Source organism: Periplaneta americana, chromosome 1 (genome assembly GCF_040183065.1).
Source record: "Periplaneta americana isolate PAMFEO1 chromosome 1, P.americana_PAMFEO1_priV1, whole genome shotgun sequence".
NCBI classification, from domain to species: Eukaryota; Metazoa; Arthropoda; class Insecta; order Blattodea; family Blattidae; genus Periplaneta; species Periplaneta americana.
The window spans coordinates 54,061,077-54,078,432 of NC_091117.1; the positions used below are offsets into that span (position 1 = coordinate 54,061,077).

Consider the following 17,356-nt stretch of genomic DNA (forward strand, 5'->3'; position numbering starts at 1 on the left):
ATGATTATTCATGTCATAAGGAAGAAAAAATGTCTTCACAATTTTTTTCTAGTTGCAGTATTTAACTAATTATTAAAGTTTACAATATCAGACATTTTGCAATACAGACATACCGGTACAAAACAAATGCTCTGTTCTAATGCAGGTGCAGACAGGGCAATTGTTGTTTACATAAAACGAGCAGCAAATACAAACTTTCAATCTCATTAATGGAGCATTATGTTGGCTCAAGCGGTACGAGCACGGTATGTCCCTATCGCTTGGTCCAAAGGGTTGTGGGTTCGATTCCTGCCTCGGGCATGGGTGTTGTGTTTGTAAAAAAAAATTTGAGGTGCAGTGTAATTATTTAAGTTGTGTCATGTAATTAATTGAGTTGATATAGGCCTATAATTAATTAAGAAATTTAGTTGATATGTAAATAAATTAAGGTGATATGTAATTAATTAAGATGATATGTAATTAAGTTCGTATGTAATTCATTAAGTTGATATGTAATTACTTAAATTGGAAATAGTTGAGTGAAATAGAAGTACTTATAAGTTAAATTTACTTTTGCTTAACGTAGGCATTATTATAGAATAGTTTTTATTTATAGTCCTAGGTTTATTGCATCTACTATTTATAGATTTACATTTTACTTTATTTTATTTCATTTAAGTTTATTTTATTTTATTTCACGTAATTGCAATTGTTGTATATTATATATCACTACCACCGGGTGTATACCCAATTGTAGTGTTAATAAATAAATACATACATACATACATACATACATACATACATTTTATTTAAACAATATTGCTCCATTTTTTATTGTACGTCTAAAAATAAACAATAACGGTTTACTGCACAAAATCACACGAACTTTTCCTTTAAAGCAAAATTTTAATCTCTCCTCTTCCGTAAAGCAGTATCATTTTTAAAGAAAATTCTCGTTGTGTGGTTTTCGATACAGGGTAAGAGACTCCTAGTTTCTAATAATATAATCATTGAGAAACTGCTACAAAAGTTCACCGATTAGGTAACCTTCTTTGCGGAAAATGTTGACTGTACATCCTTCTTGCCGTACTTGAATTAAGAAGACTTTCTCCATAAATTAATAACATATCATGATATTCGTGAATTGTGAATGACATTTAAGTTGTTTATTGAATAGGCCTAATTGTACTGAACTGCTATCTGCTCGGAAGGAGACCTATAAACATGGAGCTTGAACTCAGCTGATATTTATACAGATGGATCTCTAAATCCTAATAATGGGACATCAGGAGCAGGGTATTATATTCCAAAATATCAAGAAAGTTATTTCATACCATGTTCATCCTCCTCCAGTCTTGACACTGAATTGCTAGCTATTGATGCTGCTCTTCAGTGTTTTTCTCAAATTTCTGAAAAATCTATTTGCACACTTACCAACTCCAAGGGGGCTATATTTAATATAATTAAATATGTACCAAACCTATATGCATATAGAATTATTCCACTTCAGAAACAACTAAGTAAACTAAAAGAACTCCAAAAGGAAATAACATTTCAATGGATACCTAGTCATTGTGGTATACCTGGAAACGAGAAAGTCGATAATATTGCAAAACAGGCAACATATTTGCAACTAAGACCTCTTCAAGTGATATCTCTATCCAGTGCTTTTGCTTCAGTAAAGTCTCATTTTACAAACCTATGGATCAACAATTGGCTCTCTCCTGACAAAGGAAAAATTTTACAGTCTGTACAAAAGAAACCAAATGACATGAATATGTACAAAAACTTGCCCAGACATGTTCAAACATTTTTAACAAGAGCTAGAACAGGTCACATTGTCACTCAATTGTACTACACCGATTTCACATTTCTGACCATCCTACTTGTCTGTGGTGTAATAATGGAGATCTGGAACACATTCTTCTATACTGTCCATCCATAAACCACAAAAGAAGTAAATTAAACTCATCAATACCAGTTGCAGAAGAAACAGCCCTGCAGTATATACTGACTACATCCCAACTCTGGCTACTAGCAACAGGCATCTATAATGAACACCGATCAAAATACCCCTCATTTTTCGTGAAAAACAACAACTGAATAGACTACAGCGGACTATAGTGGACTTTATGTTGTCAGCAAACAGCTGGATACATTAAGAAGATTGACTGATTGAACTCAGCTGATCTGTACATCTGTGCAGACTGCTGTCAGCAGCATGAATCTTGTTAAACATGTTGCCACATCTCTCACGCCAGAATATTAACAAATTTAAGCATGCATTATTATTTCCATGGTGCTACAGCCCTGAAGGGCCAAGATCTACCAGCCGGCTGCTGGCATCACGTCCACACGCCGAAGCAGAGGTGGAAGATCATCCAACCAGTATGAAGGTATCGTGTGGTTAGCATGATGATTCCCCCAGCCGTTATAGCTGGTTTATGAAACTGGATTTTTGCTACCTATCGTAGCTCCTCAAGTGCAACACGATGCTGGGTGGGCACCAGTCCCGTACACTGGGCGAAATTTCATGAGAAAATTTCTTTCCCCACGAGGACTCGAACCAACGCGTATTCCGTAACATGAGTCCTAGGTGGCATGCCTTAGACCGCGGCATTATTATTTAATTTCACGAAAACGTAATAGAACACAAATATTTATTTAAACTAATATTAACTCTTTGCTAGATATACCTACTGATGTAATTGTTTTCGTAATTTTACTCACAATATAAGCAGTATAACGCAAATAAAATAAGGAAAGAAATTTTTTTTCTGGGAAAACTATACATTTTTGACCTCATGTTGTATGGACAATTTTTGATCCTGTAGACCGTCCGCGATGACTGTGAAAAGGACGGCACTTATACCCCTTACACCCTGTATATCACATTTGCCATTCTCATATTATGAAATATCAACATATAAAAGATAACGACTAGAGTCTGCACTGTCAAAAATAGATATTTTGGTAACGAGTGCTAGGCGTAAGTACTGCTGCAAGCTATTACTCGATTCAATTCCATCAGGGTTATGGTTATAACATGACTTCTTTCCCAGTTACTAGATGGCAGTATAGTGAAATTGATAAAAGTTGTCTTGAAAGTGGATTACAGTAGGTTGAACAAGCTGTTACATGTGCTCAAAGCTTGCAGCAGTAGTAAGCAATGTTCACTAGCAGGGCAATGTGAAAAAATGACTGCCATCAAAGACAGGAGAGCTTTTTGTGTATGGATTTCCACTTTCAGAGGTCTGTTATTTGTGTGCAATGGAATTTCCTAAACAACTTTGCAGCATATCTACATAATGGTCATTCAAGTTGTAAGTGGTATTTGAAATTTAAGGAACAAAGCTGTATCAATAAGAGAAAGTCAACTGACCACTGGTCAGGCAAGTGAGGAACAGTGGAGCAAGCCATGCAGTCTACAAAAATTCGCTGACGGGCAGAATAGAATAAAGTGTGGCAGATTTTATGCAAATGGTTGCACTTCCATTTGCTATAATCACTGCAGGCCCTGAATCTAGATGACAACATGCTCTGATGATCTTTCTGCACGAATACATAAACTTAAAGAGAAACCAATGGTTTTGTGGAATCTTCAGCGTTCAGTGACGAACATAGGCGGAATTATGGGGGGGGGGGGGGGCACTGCCCTCCCAAACCTGTCTGAACTCATTTTTTTCTATTAACATTAGAAAACATTGAATGCAAAAGACTTTTCTTGCTTTTGTTCATGATTAAGTTTCTGTGCTTATATTGACGAATTAATGTCTTCAGATCATGTGTCTAGACTATAATATTTATTTTAAATTTCTGAATGTATAAGAATTTCTATACCTCGTTTGAGGAATGGAAGCACTGTAATATTTCTTTTGCAACAGCCTGTACTCTTGTGTTAGAAGTCTGCAGTGGCCATTATCTACTGAATTAGGCCTAGGTGTTAGGGTGAAAAAAAAAAACACCATAGTCCCATGTTAAAGAAGTGAAAATTTTCAGCAGTTTTCATAAAACAACCATAGTCCAAAGATTTTTTGTGAAAACAACCATTTTCCAGGAAGATGGTACGATGATAGCATTTATAAATAATATCCCATTCATAAACAAAGGCAAGAAAAGTCTTTTGAATTCAATATTTTGTAATGTTAATAGAAAAAAAAGAGTTCAGACAAATTTGGGGAGGGGAAGCAGTTCTCCCACATATCCTCCCATAACTCTGCTTATGGTTATGCACTATTATAATTTGTAGTAGACCTACAGTTGAAGCCCTATACAACTCAGTCCGAAACATCGTGGATATGGATGTAACACTATAAGAAACATGCACCCTAAAAATACTTTTATTAAATGATCATATTCCGATATACCGTACTACGCTCAAGCCATAACAGGGGAGTAACTAAATGATATCCCCAGTAACCTCGTTATATTGGGATTCTATGGTTTTGCTTTGCCTCCCCCCCTCCCCATGGAAACTGTTCTCTCTCCGCCTATGGTGACGAAGCCATCTTTCACTTTTGTATAAGGTTAACAGACACAATATCAGATATATGGAAAACTAATACCTACATGGAGTAAGTTATATGCGTGATTCTCTTACATTGAATTGACTAAGAATGTGTCCTTTCTTTCAAGGAACAACAAAAGCCTGTAACCTAATCTAACCTAACCTGTCACTGATTCGACATTACGAAAACTCGCCTTTTCCCTGTGAACAGTACAGAAAGGCACGGAAATGAGATATACCTATGTGCTGCCTCTCCCGCTTACTCGTTTCACCTTGACAGAGCAATCCCACTTGCCCGCACTTTCACAGCAACTTCTCACAGTTTTTCGATAATCGGTAGAAAACGTTGATTAATATGGCGGACATCATCGAGGATCAGTGACAGATTAGGTTTGGATTGTTCAGGTTTCTGGTATACCTACCAAAAAACGTATAACGTGCAAAGCACAGCATAAACCTCAACAAATCAAACCTAACCTATTACTGATCCTCGATGATGTCATTGATGTCCGTCATTCTGGTCAACGTTTTCTACCGTATTACCACTTCTTCTTTTGTTTGTGGTATACATGACTCAACTAGAAACCATGTAGGTAAATACATTTGTACCTTAAGGCGGTAACGCAATTGTAAAGAAATACCGCTAACTATACTAATCTACATTTGTCTCGCCTCTCCTTAAGTTCGAGGCTCGACACTACACAGCTATGGAATCCGCTGGAACAGTTTGCTTACCTATATTTTAAAGTTTGGCGTCCATACGTACTCAGGTGGTAATCAATGACATTTCATATTTCTGATACTACTGCGTGTACATGACTTTCGGTACGTATGGACATAACATAATATCTAAATCTAGGAGAAATTTAGGTAGGCCGGGCGCGCTTCCGAACAGGAGCTGTGGCATTTCCCGTAAGGTTAGAGCCCTGTTTAGGTGTGTGTATTAATCGAAAATAAGGGGCTAGAAAATATTTAGAATAGGACGCATGTTTCTATGTCTTTTTTTTTTCGATTAACACACACACACCTAAACTGGGCTCTAATCTTAGGAGAAATGCCTCTGCCCCTGTTCGGAAGCGCGCCCAATATATAAATACAATACATACCAATTTGGGTCTACTTTGAAAACAAATTACCAGATAACTGTCTTCGCTACATGGCGATGAAGTTAATGCATATTCACTAACACGTCATTTTGTATTATGGTTTCATTTATCTGAACCTAATCACATTAATCAAAGACTACTAAACTAAAACCTCCAAAAAAAAAACAAACCATGCACAGAAAGAGACTCCATGATGGCATAAATAAAACAATCGAGGAACGATGTGCAAACGGGTTGGGGGAGGAACTGGCCGATTTCAGAAATTGTGTGATTTGAGTATGGTTTAACTCTCAGGAAAGGAATAATTAGACATATAACTTTAATTTTACATTACACTTTTCTATTGAATATATACACACATAATATTGCACAAATAATAATATTATTCTTGTAGTTATTTTCAGATATTGCCATACGATAAGCACAATTGAGGGATATTCATAATGGAGGGAATTTTGTCTAAAATGTCATGTTGGTAGTTATGACAAACATCTCCCAACTCGAAGGACGGGTCAGTGTGGGTCAGTCGGTTGTGTGGTGCTGTTGAGGCGGTAGGATTCATGTTGGAGGGAAATAGCGATGCTTGTTTACTGTGTCAATTAATAGTACATTCTGTTTGCCAGTCATTTTAATTGGATACGCAAGTGAAATAAACGATTGAATATTGCAATAATGAAATCATACGTGTTGTGGTATGTGGTCTTAGTGCAATTTCATTCCTTCGGCGTGTTGACATTTAACCTCGAATCACGTCTACCTGTTATTAAAATCGGTGACACTCCTGGCTCATACTTCGGATATTCAGTTGCTGAACACCAGACAATTGATGAAGTATCCAACGAAATAGACAGTTGGTAAGCTCATTGAACAAAATTAGCATGTGTTTCTTATTTTTACTGCATTATTCCGGAGGAGCTGATTTGTAATTAATTTAATGTTATTTCCAAACATGATAGCGCACCAAACTATGTGCAGTGTTTAGTCTGATATAAAAACTAGAGATCAATTTTTATTTTACACTCTTGCATTATGCCAGAAGCTAGTTGTGATCTTTCTCATTGTGTCACTAGACAGTGTTTACTGGATTTATTATAACGGTGTACAAACGTGGAGTGTTTAATTAATAGTTCTTAATAGATTTTAAAAATTAATATTAATGGTGCTCTACAAATGAAACTGCGTATACGGTAACGCTGCATACGTAAACTTATTGGCGGCAAAAATTGTGGACATCCCTGACTCCAGAATCTATTTGATAGCTACTATCTCTAATACGATTAACATGACATTTTGGCGCGAATACAAATGATTTTTTGCGGGTTTCTTTTTTTTTTTTATTATCTTCAGCATAGTTAGTAACAATTATTCTGAATCAATTATGATCACACAGAATCGTGAAAAATAACATAGAATAATTGTATTTGTATAATAGTGAAGTTAAATCCAAACCCAGACGATAGTTACAATTTCTAACACATGTAAGCACAATTAATAACGTGATGAAATTAATGAAATTATTAATTATTGTAACATTTTACCCCGTGGTACGCTTGCACTCAAATCTCGACGAGTAGCCTACAATGTGGAATTTTCAGTCTACAATGACGAGCAGAGGAAAGAGATATTGGTAAAGAGCAATTGTAGTACTCGCTTTTTTTTTCTTTCCATTGTCATTCTTTTTTTCTTTGAACTAACTGAATGTGATTTTCTTGCTTTTCTGTCTTGGTTGTATACCGTACCAAATGTCACAGAATATTGACTCTTCAGGTGTACAGTCTCATCACCATCTCATCTCATAATCGCGGGACGACGCCGCCACTACCATCGTCGAGTCAGCTTAAATTAGCATCAGTGAAAATCTGCGATGTTACCATTAACCTAGCCTATATAGGTAATTTTCCAGAGATCAAAGTTGATATATGTATCCTTAGGATAAAACTACAATTTTCAGAAACGAATAGGTTGCACTTTACAGACTCAGAGTACCTAATTGAAGACCTCCCTCGAATAAGGGTGTAACCAACAAATCTAGCCTATAATACAAGTTTTTAGGAGAAAAGAAAATAATTTCAGGAGCATATTTCGTCAGGCCTATATTTACTTGCTGAACCATTTGATTAATCAAGGATACAAGTTTATTCAGCTATCGAATGCAATCGTTTATTGTTATAAACGAATGCTTAAAATTTACTTTTTCTACCGCAGTCACCCTATTTCATTTTGATGTTACACCCATTATCGAGGGTGGTCTTTAATTATCTACCTCGTTCCGTGTGTGTCAGGTTTTGTGTTGTCTTTTTTTTTTTTAGTTATTTAACGACTAGGTTATCTAGCGTCGATGAGATTGGTGATAGCGAGATGATATTTGGCGATATGAGGCCGAGGATACGCCATAGATTACCTGGCATTCACCTTACGGTTGGGGAAAATCTCGGAAAAACCCAACCAGCTAATCAGCTCAAGCGGGGATCGAACCCGCGCCCGAGCGCAACTTCAGACCGGTAGGCAAGCGCCTTAACCGAGTGAGCAACGCCGGTGGCTTGTGTTGTGTCAAACATAGGCCTTGCACCATGGTGACCACGTGATTACGAAGCCTTCCCATGTGTGTACCTGTGTATAATCTTATAAAAGTAAAGACAGAATAGGCCAATGGATCCAATCCTTGAGATTTATAATGATTATTAAATTTAAGTTGTATCTAATCTGTTTTTGTTGAGATTGATGTGGTTTATGTTTATGTAAAAAAAAATACGCGGCGCCACAGCCTATGAAGGCCCAAGGCCGACCAGCTGGCTGCTGGCCTCATGTCCACATGCTTTAGCAGAGGTGAATGATCATCCAACCAGAACTGAGGTATCGTTTGCGTAGCACAATGATCCACACAACCGTTATAGCCTACTCGATTTCCTTAATTGGATTTCGCCACCTAACTTAGGTTCCTAAATTCATCGCGATGCTGAGTGGCCACCGGTCCCATACACTGGTCGAAATTTCTTGAGAAAATTCCTACCCCATGAGGACTCGAACCAGCGCTCATTCCGTAACGCGAGTGCTAGGCATGATGCCTTAGAACCTTAGACCACGACGCTATTACGCGGGAGTTAGAATCCTATAGATTCAAAATCAACTTTTACAAATTAAAGATTTTGAAAGTAAGTGGTGACGGATAGAGTGCACTTTGAAGCTAACAGTGATTTTTAACAAGTCTTGTGCATGAAATTTAGTACCTCTTGGAACTTTTTAAATTGGTTATTTAGCGTCGATGGGATTGGTGACAGCGAAATGAGACAGGATTCGCCAGAGATTACCTAACACTTGCCTTACGGTTGGGAAAAAGCCTCGGAATCAGCCTCAGCCGACTGATCTACGCCGGTGGCTCTTGAAACTCAAAGATAATATATAAATCAATACAACTCAAATTTAATAACTCAATTGTGGGGAGGGGGGGAGCGATCTTTGGCTGGTTTTGAATGTAGAGAATTCTAATATGTTTTGTTACAACTTATAATAGGCTACATTCTAAATTCATTAGTTGAAAATACATGGGTTCGAATCTAGATAGGCCTATAAAGGTTGTTGGATCTGCGGAATAGACCTCATTATGAAATTGCTTAAATATGAATAAAGTATGTTTACAAATACGGCATTTACAAAGTGTCTCAATCGGATTCTATTCTGCGCCATCTTCGCCTCCTTCCATGTTTTTCCTTTCTTTGCAATTGTCTCAACAATAATTGTTCGTCTTCATGTTTCTTTTTCTTTTTTCTTCCTCGGTTGCCTTGATGATTCCAGTCTAAAGCCATCTTTTCGATAGATTAATGGTTTTCTTAAATGTAGGCCAATGTCCTGTCCAATTCCATTTTCGTTTGATTCAATCAGTTGCTCTACACTTAAATAACTACAACGATTTTATTCTGCGTGTAATAATAATAAAAATGCCACATTCCACGTTAGACATACGTGGGACACAAGTCACAGGTACTAATAAAAGATGGTGGCATGTAAACATATAATCCAGCAGAATGCAATAAAATTGATGCGGCTACTTTAACGCCCAGCAGCTTGAATGAAGCTTACGAGATCGCGCAAAAATATGCGCAGACCTTTAAATCGGACCGCCTTCTTTTGTGACGTGTATAACTAAAACAATTTTATGAATAAAATACACAATCGAATTTAGCATTATATACTCTGTGGGAGAACATTTCCAATGGAGGAAGTGAATGTAAAAAAAGAAACTGTGATAGTAACGAAATTACAAATGCATCATCTCTCTGCCTGTGACTGATTGTTGAGTTTTGAATTCTGGTTGCCTTCATTCTAATGCTCTGCCACTGCTTGCCAAAGAGTTTAGACATATTTTTCTCACATATAAGTACAAAACCTTTTGCTATCTCTCTTTCTCCTCACCGTAAACTGTGACGGTGCACAGACAGATATAGTATGAGATCAGTAACATTGCACGGGTTTCACCATAGACTCTGTGAATTTTGCCATTACGGTACAGTCGTATCACAAATCGTGTGTCTGTCGTTTCTGTGGTAAAAAGTAGTCTGTACAACTTCGAAAACTGGAGGAAAAAGTTGTAGAAGAAAAAGAAAGGTAATTTTTTATTACAGAGTACAGCAAAATGTAAAGAAACAAAATACTTTTTAACACATCGTGCGCGTTTTCTCTTTTTGTAAAGAGATGTCGTGCTGTCTTAGGTAAAAGTCCGATGTCATACTCATTCCACGTCCTGGGAGTCTTGGTTATTGTATAACATTAAAATTGCCTAAAAGGGTAACATTTCAAAGCTTGATAAGATTAATAGGTCTATATCTGAGATATAAGAAGGAAGAATGAAAATAGTTTTACATTTTAACGTTGAACGTCGGGTGGATCAGTATGAACCGTCCTTTCTGTATCGTAATTATGTGTTGTCAGCAAATTGCAAATCGTTTGCACTCAGTGGGAGTGTAATAGCTTGTCTCTAAACATCTTACATGCTGTTTCTCTTCCTTTCCATAGAATTGCTGGTAGTGATTTCGTTTTCGTTGGAAAATTTTGATTTGTATTGCCTACTGTAGGCATATAATAGTGCATAGTTATTGACAATGAGACCACGTCATTATCTATCCAGCCCGCATTGTAATCGAGTGGAGCGAGATCAATTTCTGAGAGCCAGACACGACCCACGCTGCAGCTCTGTGGGAGGGAGGCTGCCAGCGCGTATCAGGATATCACCCACTATGAGAACTTTGCCTGCACCAATTGTGCGAATTGAAACACAGCTTTTCGTCTTCCGTTTAAAAATATTCTTTGTTGAAGTGCATAAGTCTTCAGAATTATGGCTTCAGTTTCGCGCTCAATTTAGTTCGTGTTTATTTTCGTATTAGTAGGCCTAGTATATAAGCAGTTATGTATTAATTATTGCATAATGTATGAAAGTGTTTACTGTATAAGGAAATTTAAAAAAAAATGTATTTTCCACAAAGGAGGTCTTAAACTTTTGCTCACTGCTTTACATTGCAAAGATCTTCCGTTATGGTTAAAGCCATTCTATTTCTGGCTCAAATGCAATGTACCCGGGTTCTGTTACTGACAGAGAAGTGTCTTAGTCTTCATATAATAATAATAATAATAATAATAATAATAATAATAATAATATAATTATTTACTTTAGCTGGCAGAGTTAAGGCCTTCTCTTCCACTCAACCCGAAAAAAATATACATAGGTATATGAAGAGTCCACTGCAAGAATGATGGATGTCATTTGGAATACATTTTGCAGGAGAAGCAAATGAAAGTTTGAAATGCTTAGCGCTCGAAGCTTAACTGTGATTTTCCGATCATTACTGGACAATGACTATCATTGTTAATGCAATATAACTCTGTATGTACATTCTATATGTCTTAAGCTATGCATTGACAGTCTTGGTTCATTTTCGACAGGAAAGTGACATCTATCCTTCTTGTAGTGGACTCTTCATATATGAATGAACTTACAAGCTACAAAGAATACAGGTACTTCATATAGGTATCTCGGCTCTCAAAACATTTGTATGGTTCAAGTCTGAGCAGTAGCTGCACAAACTTGTCTATAATTTTATTTGGGAATTGAATTTTTTTTGTAGTATTTCATGTTTGGAGCGCATCAAAATTTATTCATATCCTTAAGCGAAAAATTACATTTATTTATTAATTATTTTATTTATTTGAATGTACAGTTTCTCAAATCCTATTTTACCCGAAAGTAAAGTCAGTATACTGATAGTTTAAATCAGGCATGTTCAGCACTGGCATTTCTAGCCTTTGAACGAGGTGAAACAGTGATGTAGAATCTCAGAATCGCATGCAGGCATACGCTTAAAAGATATTCTATGTCACCATTGCACCTCGTTTAAAGGCTAGAAGGCCGGCGCTAAACATGGCTGGTTTAAATTATTATAACAAGAATTTAACTTGGATAACTCAGTTTATGCTACTTAAAATTAACACATAGGCCTTCTACTAAATTTGAAGTAAATTACAAGTTCTTAAATAGCGTATATGATATTATAAAACTCTTTGCAGCAATTAGTGGTTTGTCATTTATTACATTACGGTAGTGTAAATCTTCTATTTTGGAAAGTGGACAGTGAAACAGAATACAGTATAGTCTACAGTTTGCCGTTCGACACAGATACACAAATAGTCATTTTCCTTATGCAATTTAAATCTTTCGAAATAAGAGCTAAATTTTCCATTCCTCGACCAAAATTGTGTTGATATGAAATCCGGTATAATTTTGTTACTACCGCGCGTTAACCCTTGGAAAAAATATCTCTCTTGTAACTGACCCTTTTTTGCCGTATAGCCATTGGTTGTTCCACGTATTCAGAAAAATGACATTTGGAAATGCAGTCTTTAGATTTTGAGCATGTTATATACTAAAATAAAAACAGATATTAAATTTTTTTGGGCTGGATTTGTGTATATTTGCAATATTATGAATGGGTTTTGTGGAACTGTTTATGTGAAAGTCTAAAATTATCCGACGTATTTAGGTATCGGTCCAGAAATATTGATTTGATGCGAAACAAGAACACACTGCTGGCTCCAAGATTCGACCCTGTCCTTGTCCGGAAGAATTGGTTTGAAGTAAATGTTTTCGGATGAGCAAGTCCGGGAATCGGGAATATCCGACATTGCGTCTACTGGCGCTAGTGGTTGCAAGTTTTCCTTTTGTCACTACGTCGTCGCGCGAGCTTTATGTGGGTCGACGGCATCTATGCGTATTTTAGACGTGGAGTTGGACCGTTGTCGCACCGAGCACACCGATTAAGTATTTATAGTTTTGTCCAATTCCCGAGCTTTAGCAACTTGTGCTACTTCCAGCTCTGTCAGGCGTCGCCACGAGAGCGATGATCGCCTGGATTTACTTTGACGTCACTGCAAAATGAATGCATTTGAAGTCTCACAAGACGTGTATACGATTAAAATGCCCACTAGCGATTGAAGGGTAAACCATATGTATATGAAAGTGTCGTTGGAAATGAACTAGGCCTACCTAATTTATGATTATCACTGTGTTGATTATCATCGTTATCTCGACATTCGTTTGCTTCCGTACCCGCTTTTGTGATGTCCGTGAACTTGCATTATTCATCAACAAGTAGTATTATGATCGGGAAACGTAAACTCCTAGAAAAATGTAACAATGTGTGAACTCCTGCAGTACACGTCCCAAAGGGTTTGTGTAAAGTCCTCGAATTACAATTTAGCTTTAAAGTTACTACAATGTGAACTCCAATTATTTGTAATTCAAAATATTCCTTCTAGTCAGTAACTACTGTGAGTTGTGTATTGAAGCAACACCTAGGTATTTGATTAAAACAACAGTAGTTTTTAATAGTAATAAAACCCTGAAAGTTAGAATTTATAAAACAGTTATATTACCGGTAGTTCTGTATGGTTGTGAAACTTGGACTAGCTACTTTGAGAGAGGAGCAGAGATTAAGGGTGTTTAAGAATAAGGTTCTTAGGAAAATATTTTGGGCTAAGAGGGATGAAGTTACAGGAGAATGGAGAAAGTTACACAACACAGAATTGCAAGCATTGTATTCTTCACCTGACATAATTAGGAACATTAAATCCAGACGTTTGAGATGGCAGGACTTAGAGCACGTATGGGCGAATCCAGAAATGCATATAGAGTGTTAGTTGGGAGACCGGAGGGAAAAAGACCTTTGGGGAGGCAGAGACGTAGATGGGAGGATAATATTAAAATAGATTTGAGGGAGGTGAGATATGATGATAGAGAGTGGATTAATTTTGCTCAGGGTTTATGTGAGGACGGCAATGAACCTGCGGGTTCCTTAAGAGTCATTTGTAAGTTGTAAGTAATAAAACCCTCTCTTTTTTTCTTGTTAAGAGGGAGGGAACATCCCACGCACTACGACCTTGAGGTCTATTGTACAGCCCCTGATATGAGATGAGTTGCGTGCCCACCGATCCTCTACGCGCACCGACCTAACCACTTGACCCCCTTAATGACCAGTCCCTACAGCCAGCAGAGTCCATATACTACTGCTTCGGCAACCCCTCCCCCAAGGCTCCCTTAACGGCCCGAGGCGAAAGTCTTCCCCCGAGGTCTGCCCCGGGTTCGTTGCAGAAGCTATCCAGCACTTGAATACAATACACGGAGGCCGGTCGAGAGAGCCAGCACCTTCGGAGGGGCCGCCTGTAGAGCGATCTGAAAACCAGAATAAGATGATGAATGAAAGGATGATAGGGGAGGAAAGGAAGTGGCGAAGATGAATGGGGTTCCCATCGCCTGATAAAGTTACCTGATATTCATCCATAGGAGTGAGGGAAAAACTCCGAAAAAACCTCACCCAGGCCCCAACTCGTGTCGACCGGGAATCGAATCCGACCCGCTGCGTTCGGAGTTAGACTCGCTAACCTCTCAACCGCAATGGTGGACTGTGAAATAACTTAGTAGTTCGTTACACTTCACTGGCATCCAAGACAGATCTCAAATAATAGTGCATAGGTGTATGTTCCAAAAATAATTGTGTAGGGTCCAGGAATTTATTTTTCTTGGCGTACGGCGTGAATCCTTTTCTCGACTACAAATGCATCTTGCGAACATGATACGTGTCACATTAGTTAGGTCATATTAAACAGAAAAAACTGCGCTTTACTATATATTATTTGTCTTTTGTTATAGTTAATTACTATCCTGCAAGAAGGTCCTTTCTATTATTAACCTGTATGGTATATTTGGAATTGAAGGATTAATGAAATTAATTAAATATTGTTATAGGAATGAAAATAATCTAATTTCCGCGGTTTCGGCTGAAGAAGACGTATGTTTAACTGTTGGGGAACGAAAGTTGGTAGACTATTCAATTCTACGAATCATGATGGAAGTTTTTTTATACTTTCGTTCAAGCCCACATGGAAGGTCTCCCTCAATTGCACCACACTAAAAGGTTCCCACAGCACTATCTTGCCTCATCGTCCTGCGGAAACATTTTCGGTCTTTATAATGGGTCATTATAAGGATTCCCCCTAATCCATTTAGCTTTATTGCAAACACAATCCCTACCTTCGTTAATGCAGTAGACTTTCAAAAGAGCAAAATCCTTTGTCACATATTTCGCTGAATAGCTAAAACTTTCAGGCCATAGACCAGTGGTCTGCATTTCTTCAACTCCTTAGCACACAAGTTACGCAGTGTTCAAGTAAACACTACACGATCAGTTGTAAAATCAAAAGGAATTTCGCGTATGACAGACAAACATGTGGTTGCTCAGTTAATATTTGCTAAATGCGGCGACTTCTAATTTTGATGAATTAATTACGCATTCACCTTAATAAATTGTGTATAAAATAATATAAAAAGACAACTCTTATCGTACAAAAATGAACATATATGTATATATATATATATATATATATATATATATATATTGTCTTAAACTTGAACTTTCCTTAGTTTGGGTATGTTCACAGTCCGTCTCTGCGCACGCAGAACTTTCATTAGAAGGTGTTCCGAAACCTTGCCTCTTATAACTCCTTCTTTCTACCTTTCCTGTTGCTGTGTTTTGCGGGCTGTATTTCATATGACGTTATCTTTGCCGATCACTGCCATAAACCCAAGTTTAAATCCCGGCGAGTTTAAGTGAAACTTGTGACGATCGCTTCCATACCTCTGATTCTTTTTTCTCCAAAGCGGCATGGTTTTCCGTAATGCCTACAGATGACACGTTTTGTAGAGTGCGCTATTTCAACGCATAGGTGGCAAGCCAGTCGCGGTAAATAACGGTATGAGAAGTGTTAGTGAATGTTTAATTAGGATTGAAAAGAAGACGGGTCTCTCTCCTTTGAATTGGTACTATCCCAGTATTCTCTGGAGGAACTTGTGGAAACACGAAAAATACAAGTCAGAATAGACGATCCTTGGAATCGGACCGTGTACCCAACGTATAGGGTTATAAGTAGGGACACTTCGTGTCAGTACCTTTGATGTAAACATGATTGATTTCAATTACCTTCAAACTAGCTTGAGCGTGAGATTCGGTTTTTTCGCTGGAGTTGCGCTGGCATCACACCAGCTATAGCAGTCGACACAGCGGAAATATAACACATAGGCTATAATCTAGGTGCAGTATGAACTCAAAACAAATTGGACTGATGAAGTAATAAATCCGTCCTTATCTATAATGTCTAGAGTTTCAGTTATATTGAGAGTTGAGACGTTGATCCCATCAATAATTGAAATACAGTATGTAATGTTTTGATAGCGCTGAAAATGGAAAAACAAAACTCCTATGAGAAGTAAAAACGAATGTCTGTATATTGTATACAAATATTAAAGGAATTTTATACATAATTTGTTAATGTATTACATTATTTTATAATATAATTTATTATATACTAGTCGTACCCGTGCACTCCGCTGCACCTGTTAGAAATAAATATAAAGTAATTACATAATTAAAATAGGACGTTTGATCCAGGGAACAACTTTTACAACAGCGCAAGATAATCTGCTTCGCTCATTACCCAATTTTTTTTGCATTGCATTTATTGCATATATATTTTATGTATTTTAACACGATTCAATTGATCATAGTTAAAATTTGAATTATAAAATAATGGATTGCTAAGCTAACGTACTATTACTGCGTACTAAATCAATACACTCTCGTTGTTCGTTAATTCTCTGAGATTAAAATGAGTGTACATAAATATTATTTTAAGAAATACAGAAAACGAATGTACAAAATAGCCTATCAGATTTTCTGTGAATAAGAAGCTATTTTAATCTTACCTGTCCTCGATTTACTCAGACGTTACTGTAATAACATTATAGCATTATGTCCATCTAGAGAAACTACACTTTCCAATGGTGAAATAATAATTAATTATACAAGTCGGTTAATTTAGCTTCAGATATTAGGCCTACTTCATACAAACACAGAAACATTCTCTGTAGGCTGTGTTTAATAGCTTTCGATTGTTGATGTCCAAGGCCCCTGTTTCGATTGTTGTTGTCCAAGACCCCTTATAGACGTCATTTGTTCTTAATTCATTGCACCGTCTTAGATGGCGTTATTTTAATTTTAAAACTCACTTATCTCACTAAATATCAGTCTTATCAAAATTTTGTAAAGAATAAAACTTATCGGAAATCATTTTTAAAGAACTTTTGTTATGTAACATTTTTCACAAAAATCAATAATAAGCGAGATATTTCGATTTATTTAATTCAGGCCCCATTATAACCCCCCTT

At 37.0% G+C, this 17,356-nt stretch overlaps 1 protein-coding gene and 1 long non-coding RNA gene across 3 annotated transcripts in view; one reads left to right on the forward strand and one right to left on the reverse strand.

Moving 5' to 3' along the window:
* The window catches only part of LOC138695891 (uncharacterized), a 209,759-nt gene extending 203,986 nt beyond the window's left edge, over nucleotides 1–5,773 (reverse strand). The window contains exon 1 of the long non-coding RNA XR_011331203.1: nucleotides 5,593–5,773. This is a non-coding gene — a long non-coding RNA (uncharacterized lncRNA). The remainder of the gene's footprint in view (nucleotides 1–5,592) is intronic.
* A 344-nt stretch (nucleotides 5,774–6,117) lies between these two features.
* mew (multiple edematous wings) overlaps nucleotides 6,118–17,356 on the forward strand; it is a 312,635-nt gene continuing 301,396 nt past the window's right edge. For both annotated transcript variants that reach the window (XM_069820246.1, XM_069820255.1), the window contains exon 1: nucleotides 6,118–6,446. In XM_069820246.1, coding sequence (XP_069676347.1) covers nucleotides 6,265–6,446 — 182 coding nt within the window. In that variant the 5' untranslated portion in view covers nucleotides 6,118–6,264. The remainder of the gene's footprint in view (nucleotides 6,447–17,356) is intronic.